Consider the following 13,734-nt stretch of genomic DNA (forward strand, 5'->3'; position numbering starts at 1 on the left):
GCAGTAAGTAGGTACCTGAGTGTTTCCTTACACCTTCTGCCCCTGTTCACCTAGCAGTAAGCAGGTACCTGAGTGTTTCCTTACACCTGCTGCCCCTGTTCACCTAGCAGTAAACACGTATCTGGGTGTTAGCTGACTGTTGTTGGTCGCATCCTGAGGGAGAAGATTAAGGATCCCAATGACAATAAGACATAAAGTACCCTATGACTCAGTGATTTTATTCAAGCTACCCCTGATCTTATGGTCAGGAGTAGCTTGAAATAAGATCTTGAGACAATAAGAATTAAGGTATCATGTATACCTGGATCGGAGAAGAACATAAATGGAGAGGGAACAGCTGAAGAACATATACAACTGTCGATCACCCGCATGACAACTAGTAAGAGGGCAGGATGGAAAGAGAAAACATCCAGCCTCCAGGAACCTCTAGTTTCACACCCCTCAAGGAAGGTTCCTTGACGCTGGCGAGAGGCTCTTGATCTAGGGAATTGGATCTGTGCTCCGGTTCCATGAATTGAGCCTGAACACCCTCCATCCCCCCCTACGTGCGCCGTATAATCCTACGGGTTTAGCGCTCTCCATGATAATAATAATAATAATAATAATAATAATAATAATAATAATAATAATAATAATAACAATAATAATAATAATCTAGTCTCACCCAATGCCCATCTCGACAAGCCCATGTTTTGACCCACCCGACATGCAATGGGAAAGGAAAATGGATGGAAAGTCGGCTAATGAATGAAGAACTTGGAAATTTGGGTTAGCTCAGAGGTAATAATAAGAACAAAAAGAGCCCATGATTTAACCAAAGATGTAGAGGGAAAAACAAATAGTACGTATATAACAAAAGCTAAATATGTACGTACACCTCACACTATATGATCATCACTACTGGTACACCTCACACTATATGATCATCTCTACTAATAAGTGCTGTATCACCCTTGTAGGTTTAGCTCTTCACTGTCCATTATAATAATAATGTCTACTAGTAAGTCTCACACTTTCCTCACTAACAATATTATATGATCATCTCTCAGTTATGTTATTGGTTATCCCGTCTATTAATTATATTATTGGTATCCTATATTTCAACTATATTATTGGTATCCCGTATATTAACTATATTATTGGTCATCCCGTATATTTAGTATATTATTGGTATCTTGTAACTATATTACTGGTCGTACCGTCTACAAATTTAAGGTACGAGTCTCGTCAGAGTAACAATATTTATAATCACGCTGCTCTTTCCTGGTACCTTAAGCGTATTTTTCTAGAAGAAAGAAAAGATTTTCTCGATGACAAAAGTAGGACTTAAAGAAGACTTGCATCACTTCGCTATGGCTACCAATAGACAAGAACTGTCTGGTGGCTTCAAGAGACCTCGCTCCACAACTCCCCCTCTCACTCCACCTTCCAAAAAGCCAAAATTGGATGTGAATGTCCTCCAGGAGAAGAGTACCGAACCTTGGAAGAATTGCTGTCCCCCAGACAGTGAAGCAACAACAGGCGGAGGCACCTCTAACGATACTGTTATCCCCGCGTTATCCTGGAGCAGCATTGATATGAAGACAAGACTTGGTAGAGGGGCATATGGAGAGGCATGGGCATCTCTCTTAAAACAAGATGATGGTTCCACTACCAAGGTCGTCGTCAAGAAGCTCTTCGACGACGTTTATTTGAAAGAAGCTGTTAAGGAAGCCAAAGCTCTCCTCAAGGTTGATGGCGCCGGTGGAGCTCCCAAACTTTATGGAATAATTTATGATCCTTTAGCTATTGTCATGTCCCGCTGCCCCGGAGTAACTTTCGCAAAATTTATAGGAAAAAAATCCGTTGAAGATTGCTTTAAGGCATATAGAGCTGCTATAAAAGCACTTAAAGATTTTCATCAGACCGATTTTGCCCATAATGACATAACAGAATCAAATATAATGATTAGAAAACAAGGTCAGGATTACGTAGCACATCTTATTGACCTCGGCCTCGCAGTAGATAGAACATTAAAACCCAAACTTTACAAGATGAAAATTAAAGATGATAAAAGTCGTCTAAAAGAAATTCGTGGGTATATCATGCAAGACAAAAACATCAGAGAATGGTGAGCTGTCAAACCCAGGATCAAGATTCTACCTTGAGTTATGAAACCCAGGATCAAGATTCTACCTTGAGTTATGAAACCCAGGATCAAGATTCCACCTTGAGTTATGAAACTCAGGATCAAGATTCTACCTTGAATTATGAAACCCAGGATCAAGATTCTACCTTGAGTTATGCATCCAACAAGAAACAACTCCACCTACAAGATATCTTCGACTGGGAAACAAAAGAGTATAATTTCGAACTAGATGCTCTCTACACTGAACCAATCGTTCAGGACCTTCAGGGATGCCATCACTCGTAGTAACCAAGCAAGAACTACATCCACTGAAGAGGACCACCAAATATATGATGATATTTTCACGAATTAAAGTTTATTTTTTTTTTAATTTTAAAGAAGGTAATATTTTTTAAGTGAAAGGACTGATTTTAGTTGAGGTGATAGTAATAATAATTATATATTGGAGTCTGACTGTGTGAATAGTGCAGCTTAGGTGCTTTAAATATGATGATAATATTGGTAAGTGTGGTGAGGCGTAGTAGTGATGAGGGTAGTGAAAGATAATAATGATGAGTTCAAGACAAACGGCAGTCATTATGATGAAGTTGTTAGCAATATATATATGAGGTTATTGAAGATGGTAGTGACAAGTATGGAGAGGATATTAAATGAAGACTGGTGGGTATGGTAACGTGTATGGTAGTGTTGTATGGTGACGTGTATGGTAGTGTAGTATGGTGACGTGTATGGTAGTGTAGTATGGTGACGTGTATGGTAGTTGTATGGTAACGTGTATGGTAGTGTAGTATGGTGACATGTATGGTAGTGTAGTATGGTAACGTGTATGGTAGTGTTGTATGGTGACGTGTATGGTAGTGTTGTATGGTGACGTGTATGGTAGTGTAGTATGGTGACGTGTATGGTAGTGTAGTATGGTGACGTGTATGGTAGTGTAGTATGGTAAAGTGTATGGTAGTGTTGTATGGTGACGTGTATGGTAGTGTAGTATGGTGTGTATGGTAGTGTTGTATGGTGACGTGTATGGTAGTGTAGTATGGTGACGTGTATGGTAGTGTAGTATGGTGACGTGTATGGTAGTGTAGTATGGTAAAGTGTATGGTAGTGTTGTATGGTGACGTGTATGGTAGTGTAGTATGGTGTGTATGGTAGTGTTGTATGGTGACGTATATAGTAGTGCTGTATGGTGACAGGTATAGTAGTGTTGTATGGTGACGTGTATGGTAGTGTTTTATGGTGACGTGTATTGTGACGTCTATGGCAGTGTTGTATGGTGACGTGTATGGTAGTGTTGTATGATGACGTGTATGGTAGTGTAGTATGGTGACGTGTATGGTAGTGTAGTATGGTGACGTGTATGGTAGTGTTGTATGGTGACATGTATGGTAGTGTAGCATGTAACATGTATGGTAGTGTTGTATGGTGACATGTATGGTAGTGTAGTATGGTGGCATGTATGGTAGTGTAGTATGGTAACGTGTATGGTAGTGTTGTATGGTGACATGTATGGTAGTGTAGTATGGTGACGTGTATGGTAGTGTAGTATGGTAACGTGTATGGTAGTGTTGTATGGTAGTGTAGTATGGTAGTGTAGTATGGTGACGTGTATGGTAGTGTTGTATGGTGACATGTATGGTAGTGTAGTATGGTGACGTGTATGGTAGTGTAGTATGGTAACGTGTATGGTAGTGTTGTATGGTAGTGTAGTATGGTAGTGTAGTATGGTGACGTGTATGGTAGTGTTGTATGGTGACGTGTATGGTAGTGTAGTATGGTGAGGTGTATGGTAGTGTTGTATGGTGACGTGTATGGTAGTGTTGTATGGTGAGGTGTATGGTAGTGTAGTATGGTGACGTGTATGGTAGTGTTGTATGGTGACGTGTATGGTAGTGTTGTATGGTGACGTGTATGGTAGTGTAGTATGGTGAGGTGTATGGTAGTGTAGTATGGTGACGTGTATGGTAGTGTAGTATAACGTGTATGGTAGTGTTGTATGGTGACGTGTATGGTAGTGTAGTATGGTGACGTGTATGGTAGTGTAGTATGGTGACGTGTATGGTAGTGTAGTATGGTGACGTGTATGATAGTGTTGTATGGTGACATGTATGGTAGTGTATGTAACGTGTATGGTAGTGTTGTATGGTGACATGTATGGTAGTGTAGTATGGTGGCATGTATGGTAGTGTAGTATGGTAACGTGTATGGTAGTTGTATGGTGACATGTATGGTAGTGTAGTATGGTGACGTGTATGGTAGTGTTGTATGGTGACATGTATGGTAGTGTAGTATGGTGACGTGTATGGTAGTGTAGTATGGTGACGTGTATGGTAGTGTAGTATGGTAACGTGTATGGTATTGTTGTATGGTGACGTATGGTAGTGTAGTATGGTGACGTGTATGGTAGTGTTGTATGGTGACGTGTATGGTAGTGTAGTATGGTGACGTGTATGGTAGTGTAGTATGACAACGTGTATGGTAGTGTAGTATGGTGACGTGTATGGTAGTGTAGTATGGTAACGTGTATGGTATTGTTGTATGGTGACGTGTATGGTGACGTGTATGGTAGTGTAGTATGGTGACGTGTATGGTAGTGTAGCATGACAACGTGTATGGTAGTGTTGTATGGTGACGTGTATGGTAGTGTAGTATGGTAACGTATGGTGACGTGTATGGTAGTGTTGTATGGTGACGTGTATGGTAGTGTTGTATGGTGACGTGTATGGTAGTGTTGTATGGTGACGTATGGTAGTGTAGTATGGTAACGTGTATGCTAGTGTTGTATGGTGACGTGTATGGTAGTGTAGTATGTAACGTGTATGGTAGTGTTGTATGGTGACATGTATGGTAGTGTAGTACGTGACGTGTATGGTAGTGTAGTATGGTGGCATGTATGGTAGTGTAGTATGGTAACGTGTATGGTAGTGTTGTATGGCGACATGTATGGCAGTGTAGTATGGTGACGTATGGTAGTGTTGTATGGTGACGTGTATGGTAGTGTTGTATGGTGACATGTATGGTAGTGTAGTATGGTGACGTGTATGGTAGTGTTGTATGGTGACGTGTATGGTAGTGTTGTATGGTGACATGTATGGTAGTGTAGTATGGTGACGTGTATGGTAGTGTTGTATGGTGACGTGTATGGTAGTGTAGTAGTGAGGTGTAGCGAGCAGTGATGTGTAGTATTGTGTAATGATTATTAGTGATGTGTAGTGATAAGTAGTGATCATTAGTGATGTGTAGTGTTGCGATATATATTGTACAGTGTTGCAATATATATTGTATAATGTTATGATGTATATTGTGTAGTGTTGTAATATATACTGGATAATGTTGTGATGTATACTGTGTAGTGTTGTGATGTATATACTTACGTACTTAGTACTTTTTTTAATAATGGAAGATATAGTATTCTTGCTTGCGTGGTTGCCTTTAATATACTGCATATTTGTTTTTATTATAATTATATTCACTAAGACATGCTGAATCCGTAGAGGTCATATAGCACTTGGGGAACAGGAGGTAATCAGGTTTAATTCAAGAAAAGCGGGGGTACCTCCAATTATTTATACCCCTCCTCCGCCCCCCACCCACCAGACCTGATGCTGCTGAACAACTTTTGATTCAAAGAACTGAGTCAGTTCTCCACTTCCTTGGATCGAACTTGACTGCCTCCCATTTCCCAGGAGCTGTAACTCTACAGCTTTAAAACGACATCTTATTTGTTTAGTAGTATATGAGGTCCCCCCCCCCCCGATTTTCTTGTTCACTTTGTGGGACTTTATAAAAGTTTTGATTATAAACATATTTTGTTGAACATACCCTCAACCATAAGGGTATGTTTAATAAAATTAACTTTAACAAGGGCATTAACTGGGAGCTATTAAAGAGTGAGTTTACTAAAATACACTGGGAAGACAATATGATAAACGATGACAAACTAGTATAGGATGGTCACAATAACATTGGAAAGTTGGAAAGGGAGAAGTGTGCCCTCTAGTCTAAGACAACATATAACAGAGCTCCTCAGAGGCAGCAGACTTTGTAAACTCTAAAGAATGAAAAGTAACACTGGATAAAGAATTAGAAAACGCTGTGCTCAAGATGAATGCATCATACAAAGTCCAGGAGAAACAGAGAGAGGGAGCTAAGAACCGTAAGTGAAACTGAAAGAAAGCCAGAATATTTTTCATATGCAAAATACAGGTCAGACTGTGTTTGACGCAGTGTGACTCAATGTTCAGTGAACCACTAATTTACTTAAAGACTGAGGACCCAAATGAGGTTTTTCAAGAGACGCAAAATGCTGGAGTGATGAGTACACAGTGAGAATTTACTAAGTGTTGAGATACCACGACTCTTCAACACCTTCCCTTCGTGCGTATGGGGGATTACCAACAAACCCCTAGCTGCCTTCAAGATTATTATTATTATAATCAAGGGGGAAGTGCTAAACCCAGAGGATTATACAGCGCCTGGGGGGGGGATGTGGAAGGCATTCAGGTTTAATTCGGGGAACTGGAGCACAGATCCAATTCCCTAAATCAAGAGCCCCTCACCAACAAGGAACCTTCCTTGAGGGGTGCCTTCAAGAGGAACCTCACAAGATTCCACAAAACAGATCCTGATTAACCGGGTTGTGGTACAAACACTGGACTGCATCGGCAGTCCCCTCAAGGAAGGTTCCTTGATGTTGGTGAGGGGCTCTTGATTTAGGGAATTGGATCAGTGCTCCAGTTCCCCGAATTAAGCCTGAATGCCTTCCACATCCCCCCCCCCAGGCGCTGTATAATCCTCCGGGTTTAGCGCTTCCCCCTTGATTATAATAATAATAATGCATCGGCAGTACCAATAGTTTGATTGATCAGGCCTGGTCTGGGACCAGGCCATGAGGGCAGTAACCTCCGGAAGCAACTCTAGGAACAGTTATGGCACAGGAGACGTCTCGCCTAAAGTGGTTTCAGTCTAGTACATATAAGGGCTCAAGAAGCCACCTGTAGCGAAACGTTTTCTTTAATAAATGTCATAACTGTGCCTGTGTCTTTGTCTACATATATTGTTATTTCATTTTTCAAAATTTGGATTGTAAAAATTTTTTTATTGTAAATAATATGTCCAAAATGGTGCGTGTATCATTTGCTTTTAAATATAAGAGTAAACATAACAGTAACTATTAATGAATTATAACTAGATAGACTTCATTTATAATTTAATTAATATCAACCAAAATCAATAACTATGATTCCACTCAGATTTATAGGCTCCTTACACTCTTATTAACAAGTAGTACATATGCCTTAACTTGAAATTAATTATAACCTTAATTAACTTCTATAAACTTTAGGAGACATTTTTAACATTCACTGCTGTAAAATGCAATATCTGACTCACGAAATCGTAATGACACAATTGCAAACAAACCATACCACGGGCAGGATTTGAACCCGCGGTCAGAGACTCTCTGACCGCGGGTTCAAATTCCGCCCGTGGTATGGTTTGCAAATATATTTAATCCACAGACATACCAAAAATCCTAGCCAAGTATGCCACCTTTATATACTGTAGTTAAATACTACTGTAACTTTCTTAACTGTCGTTATGTTACCTGGAGGGTGTTTTGGGGGTCAACGCCCCCACAGCCCTTTCCATGACCAGACCTCCCAGTGGATCGATCACGGCCTGCTCCAGCTGATTCACTCTCCTTACTTTTACAACTGTCAAATTATCCAAAGAGGATTTTTTTTTGGTTGGGGTTTCTATTCAAGTTCTTTTGACATTTTTACAAGGTTAGATCAAGAGGAACCGTAACTACATTTATCTACAGCATATGTATTATTATTATTATTATTATTATTATAATCAAAAAGAAGCGCTAAGCCACAAGGACAACAGCATATGTACATAATAAAATACCCCATCCAGCAGTTAGTTTAATATCTTTTATGCACTCCATACCCAGGATGGGTATGGGGTGCATAATAAAGATATTAAACTGCTGAATGGGGGTATTATATTATGTACATACACTGTAGAGAAATGTAGCCAACAGCATGGGTTAATTTAGTTTAATATGTTTATTATGCACCCCATACCCATCCTGTGGGCGGTAGTCAAAAGATTACAGAGGTACATAATTGGTCCAGGGACTGGACTCCAAAGTTTTGATAGCTGAGCAAGTTAGAGGTAATGAACTCACAATTTACAAAGGTAATGAACTCACAATTTACAAAGGTAATGAACTCCAGGTAGGACTAGTCACAATCATGACAAGTTACAAAGGTATTTACTGATTACAGAGGTACGTAATGGGTCCAGGGACTGGTTCGTACAGAGGTTTGCAACATTAGCTGCGAGTTCAATTTGAATCCTACCATAAGATCTAGAATTCCTTATACTTGTGCATCATTAACCATCTTACACGATATTATGCTGAGTAGGAGCATAATACTGACACATAAATCTGTAGGCATCGGAGCAGGGAAAGTTGGCCAGAGGGCGGGCATTGCCTGAATGGATGTAAACACAGTCAGCGTCTGGGCGAGCATCAGGCAGTTCAGGGTGCCAGAGACCTCCGTCAATGACTGTCGCTTCCATGTTTGTCCACTTCCATGTTACCCCGTCCAATGACTTTTTTCCTCCAATCCATACATGCTTATCTGAGATTTTATATGGGATGGAATCATTTTAAGTAGCAAAATTTATTATTATAATCAAGGGGGAAGCGCTAAACCCGGAGGATTATACAGCGCCTGGGGGGGGGGGATGTGGAAGGCATTCAGGCTTAATTCGGGGAACTGGAGCACAGATCCAATTCCCTAAATCAAGAGCCCCTCACCAACATCAAGGAACCTTCCTTGAGGGGTTAAGTAGCAAAAGAGGGTTTATATCACAGTTATATTAAAAACAATAATATCCCAATGGAAATAAGATGTTGCCCTTATTGGGTTCCCCCCCCCCCCCTTTTTCCCTTCAGTTATGTCGTCTTTCATTCTCTACTTTTCTCGTCCTCAGTACTAACTGAAATGTCATGATAAGGCTCTCCTTTATCTTATTAATTTAAACATAATTATATAAAAATAAAAAATCTGTATATATAACCTGAATCAAAACGTATTTAATATGTTCTTATGTGCACACATTTTCGGAGAACTAGTTCCTAAATGTTATTTTTTTTTAATCTAATACTAATTTGTTAATAATGGGGCATGTGCCGTAACTGTAAATACTTACCAACTTCATCAATGATAGCATCCTGCTCGACTACATAAGTGTAGAGAACAAATGGGTTCGTGGGAGTAGCCAGGTCGCCACCTAGTTTCCGACAGTAGTGCCGTGCCTCAGTCCAGTTCCTCAGTACACGGCTCAAGTAAAAGCATTCTTGACGCACACTGCTGAACGGGAATGGGCATGACTCCTCATCTGAAAATGACAGGATTAAGAATAAACAGCGATATTGTTAATAAGCTAAACTGCAGATCTGAAGACTTATCCCCCTTTAACATTGGCATCATTATTAAACATTGTTAAATTGGGCGGGTCCCACTAGTGGAAGCAGATCAACCCCAAGAGCTGTGCCAGAGGTTAGTAATAGGGTTGTGGGAACTTGTAAGATGCCCACTCTGGCAATCACTGTTGACGCATAACAAAGACCACTTTATCCTGTCCTCACAAGTACCCTTTTGCATTACTTCTTTGGAAATGATAACCGAGTGTAAGGGAAGTCTTGACTTTTCAAATAGAACAAACTTGACGTGGAGTCTACCCTAGCTAGAAATCCCCTGAATCTACCAGGCTATTGACTTCTATATGACTCCTCTCTTTCTTGGATGCCACGTGCTCAGGGAAATAGTTCCTGTAATCAGTTAAATATGATGGTAAACCCAGTATACATTCTAGTGGTCCCTGTATTCACTGGGGTTGCCCTAACTAGCTTCTGGCCTGATATTCAAGTGATGATTATTCAGCAATCCTGGCTGTTATTTCCCTTGGTTTGGGGCTCTTGGCCCACTCATAGCCCGTAGCTAAATTACCACATATTTTCCGAAACAAAGATGGCCGCCAATTATGAAAAAAAAAATATATCACGACGGGAGCCTGGTGTAGACTGGAGTGTCCACACTCCTGGAATGCCTCCACTTCTTTTTCATTGGTCACCAGGAGAATATTTTGTTAATCATGTGAAGGCGGAGTTCAACTCCTAGAACTCACACTACGGTGTCTATGACCACAATTCAGAATCAGAGTTCTGCAGGTCCCCAGCTCTCCTTTCCTGTTCAGAGATACTAGCAATAACAATATGTCTCATCTCATTCCCTAATATAACAGTGTTTAAGGCTGCATTATTAATTCTAATATTATTTACTAAAGATTCAAGCCTACCTGAATCATTCTTAAGGCCTAAATCTATCAATTAATACACTAATCTCAGCACCTAGAGGTATTGTGCGCAAGTGTGCGACGTCTCCCTGCGACTACCGTACTAAAATATTTACATACGAACCCGGCGTTGGGAATTTGAGACTAAATGAATTACTACAAGGGTTGTGAACGATATCCTCTGTACCGAGATTCCATGGTATTGCTGTGTCAGACAAGTATTTTATTAATAGTACACGATACTATTATCAGCCTGAGGGGGTATTATACTGATTTGCAATAACCAGCTCAGACTGACAGATTTCAACTCTATGTGACCCATCTTGTGTGACCGAATATTAGGAAGAAAACATAGCTAGCGTTTGTTCTCACTGCATAAAAGAAATCCGAGAATGATCATGATAGATTAATATAATTTAGTAGGTTTAATAATACTATAAGGAAACATTTATTTTGAAAGGAATAATAATGATAATAGTAACAAGACGATCTTAGTACTAAACACAGGAACTCGTCACTATTATTCACATAAATTCTGCAGTAGTCCAACAATGTACTCAGTCTACCTTACACTCATAAACAATTGCATCACATGCAAAAAAAAAAAAAAAAAAATTGCCTGAGCTTGCTACCATCTGCAGCTCATAAGACTGCCATCCCCACGAGCCCTTTTAGGGCGGGGCAGATGGCAGACCAGAGGCCTAGCTTCTCCCTACGAGCCCCGTGAGGGCGGGGAATGTGGCTAGGCCTGGGGACAGCTGGTCCCAAAGATGAGGGGGTACTTGTACCTCCTCCCATGGAAGACTTACGTCTCGAGACACTCCCCAGATAGGGAGCCAAGGCCGGGTCACCACTACTTGGAAAAGACCCGGGCCGGGAGAGTACCGGCGAATAAAAAAAAAAAAAACATGCAAAAACGTTTTTCACTGCTTATAAGAACATGTTCTTATTAGCAGTCGATGATATAAATCAGAGATCCAAATAGAACTAAGCATAATAATAGGTAGCTTCGGGAGTTGCCTTGATGATAGAGCTCCTGATCCAATGAACTGGAGCTACTCCTTCCCTGGACCAAGTCCATTCCCAAGGCACTAAATGATCCCCCACTAGTTTAGTGCTTCTCCATGATATGTAAATTTGAAGCCTCCTTAAGGCTGTGTACCAATTGTAGCACATTATTTACAGAAAAATCTGTTAGAGAATATACTAACAATTTACATTATTATTATTATTATTATAATCAAGGGGGAAGCGCTAAACCCGGAGGATTATACAGCGCCTGGGGGGGGGGGGATGTGGAAGACATTCAGGCTTAATTCGGGGAACTGGAGCACAGATCCAATTCCCTAAATCTAACAATTTACAACTAACACAGATTGGAGGTAATTCTTTAGACGTTTCAATTCGATCTGAACCATTATTTTCTCCATTTATGCCCTTACTTCCATACAAAAAAAAAAAAAAATATCGCCATCATAAAGGGACAGAAAAACAAGAAAGGTCAGAAAAAAAAAAATTATTCAGGTTTTGCAAAAAAAAAAAAAAAATAGCAATACACTTTCTATCACCAAAAAGAAAGAAAAAAAAAAAAACTTTTTCTGAAGAAAAAATTACACAATCCATTTTTACCACAAAAAAAAAGAAAAGAAAAAAAAAGAAAAAAGAAAACCAAACAGAAAAACACATTCTTAGAATTCTCTCTCTCTCTCTCACACACATTTTACAAAATGAAATTTAATCGAATTATTATTCAATTATCAGGTACATAAAATATTTACCTCTGCTCTAACAGGACATGGTAAAAATAGACTGAAACGTCTAGATTTATCCACAATGTGAAGGTTAATTATGAATCAGTAGCATCTACATTGCTTAGGCTTTTGTACATTATTATTATTATTATTATTATTATTATTATTATTATCATCATCATCATCAAAAGAAGTGCTAAACCACAAGGGCTACACAGCGCTGCGGCTTCTGTACAACCGATCGTTATATATATTCATAAATTTGAAACGTATCACAAAGTAAAGCATAATTTATCTCTAACAATGCTATGATTCATTTGATCAAAATCCCTGCATCACCAAGGCACTTTCTTTCCCACTGAAAAATGTCGGCGAGTTGAAGTCTTACCTGAAGGTTTGTTGTTGCAGATCATCTGATTCACGATGTCTCCGACATCTGTATGTTTTGAGAGACACAGGCTGATGAAACAAATTATGAAGAAGACGAATACCGTTCTCCTCATTGTATCACAGATGTAACAACTGCAGTAACTGTAACAGGAGTAGTAGGAGACAGAACAGCAGCTGTGATTACCTACACTTCTCTGTAGCGCCGGGATTTTATGACCTTGATCTTCAGCGTCTGCGTTCACAGCTTGAGTACATACTTATATTAATAATAATAATAATAATAATAATAATAATAATAATGTTTATTTCTTTGCAAAGCTTACAATGTATGGTTTACATATAAAATATTAATTACAAGGAAGGCCTCTAGCAGGCCTAGGCATTTCGGACAGATTAATACTAATTCTTACTCTATATTGACAGGTTATGGAGTAGTACATTTTAATATATCTTATTGCATAATAGGTAATTGAAGTAATTAATTATATTTATAATAATGGGCTGCAGAAAACAATATGAAGTTCAACGATGAGAAATTTCAATTACTCAGATATGGTAAACACGATGAAATTAAATCTTCATCAGAGTACAAAACAAATTCTGGCCACAAAATAGAGCGAAACACCAACGTCAAAGACCTGGGAGTGATCATGTCGGAGGATCTCACCTTCAAGGACCATAACATTGTATCAATCACATCTGCTAGAAAAATGACAGGATGGATAATGAGAACCTTCAAAACTAGGGAGGCCAAGCCCATGATGACACTCTTCAGGTCACTTGTTCTATCTAGGCTGGAATATTGCTGCACACTAACAGCACCTTTCAAGGCAGGTGAAATTGCTGACCTAGAAAATGTACAGAGAACCTTCACGGCGCGCATAACGGAGATAAAACACCTCAATTACTGGGAGCGCTTGAGGTTCTTAAACCTGTATTCCCAGGAATGCAGGCGGGAGAGATACATGATTATATACACCTGGAAAATCCTAGAGGGACTAGTACCGAACTTGCACACGAAAATCACTCACTACAAAAGCAAAAGACTTGGCAGACGATGCAACATCCCCCCAATGAAAAGCAGGGGTGTCA

At 39.6% G+C, this 13,734-nt stretch overlaps 1 protein-coding gene across 1 annotated transcript; it reads right to left on the bottom strand.

Moving 5' to 3' along the window:
- Window positions 1–8,352: 8,352 nt before the first annotated feature.
- On the bottom strand, window positions 8,353–12,867 carry LOC128699406 (perlucin-like protein). Its single transcript, XM_053792083.2, has 3 exons — window positions 12,641–12,867; window positions 9,356–9,544; window positions 8,353–8,781 (listed from the first exon to the last, which is right to left on the bottom strand). Exons 1-3 carry the CDS (start codon window positions 12,753–12,755, stop codon window positions 8,540–8,542), a joined length of 546 nt encoding a protein of 181 aa, XP_053648058.1. The 5' UTR covers window positions 12,756–12,867; the 3' UTR covers window positions 8,353–8,539.
- Window positions 12,868–13,734: the final 867 nt, after the last annotated feature.

The sequence above is a fragment of the Cherax quadricarinatus genome, chromosome 61 (genome assembly GCF_038502225.1).
Source record: "Cherax quadricarinatus isolate ZL_2023a chromosome 61, ASM3850222v1, whole genome shotgun sequence".
In the NCBI taxonomy this organism is placed as follows: domain Eukaryota; kingdom Metazoa; phylum Arthropoda; class Malacostraca; order Decapoda; family Parastacidae; genus Cherax; species Cherax quadricarinatus.

What these genes read in the sequence shown, in the direction of transcription:
- LOC128699406 (XM_053792083.2), bottom strand. Translation starts at nt 12,755, where the DNA reads ATGAGGAGAACGGTATTCGTCTTCTTCATAATTTGTTTCATCAGCCTG. An exon ending in CTGCAACAACAAACCTTCAG is followed by an intron (nt 9,545 to 12,640) that starts GTAAGACTTCAA and finishes TGTCATTTTCAG; the next exon opens with ATGAGGAGTCATGCCCATTC. An exon ending in TGCTATCATTGATGAAGTTG is followed by an intron (nt 8,782 to 9,355) that starts GTAAGTATTTAC and finishes ATAAAATCTCAG; the next exon opens with ATAAGCATGTATGGATTGGA.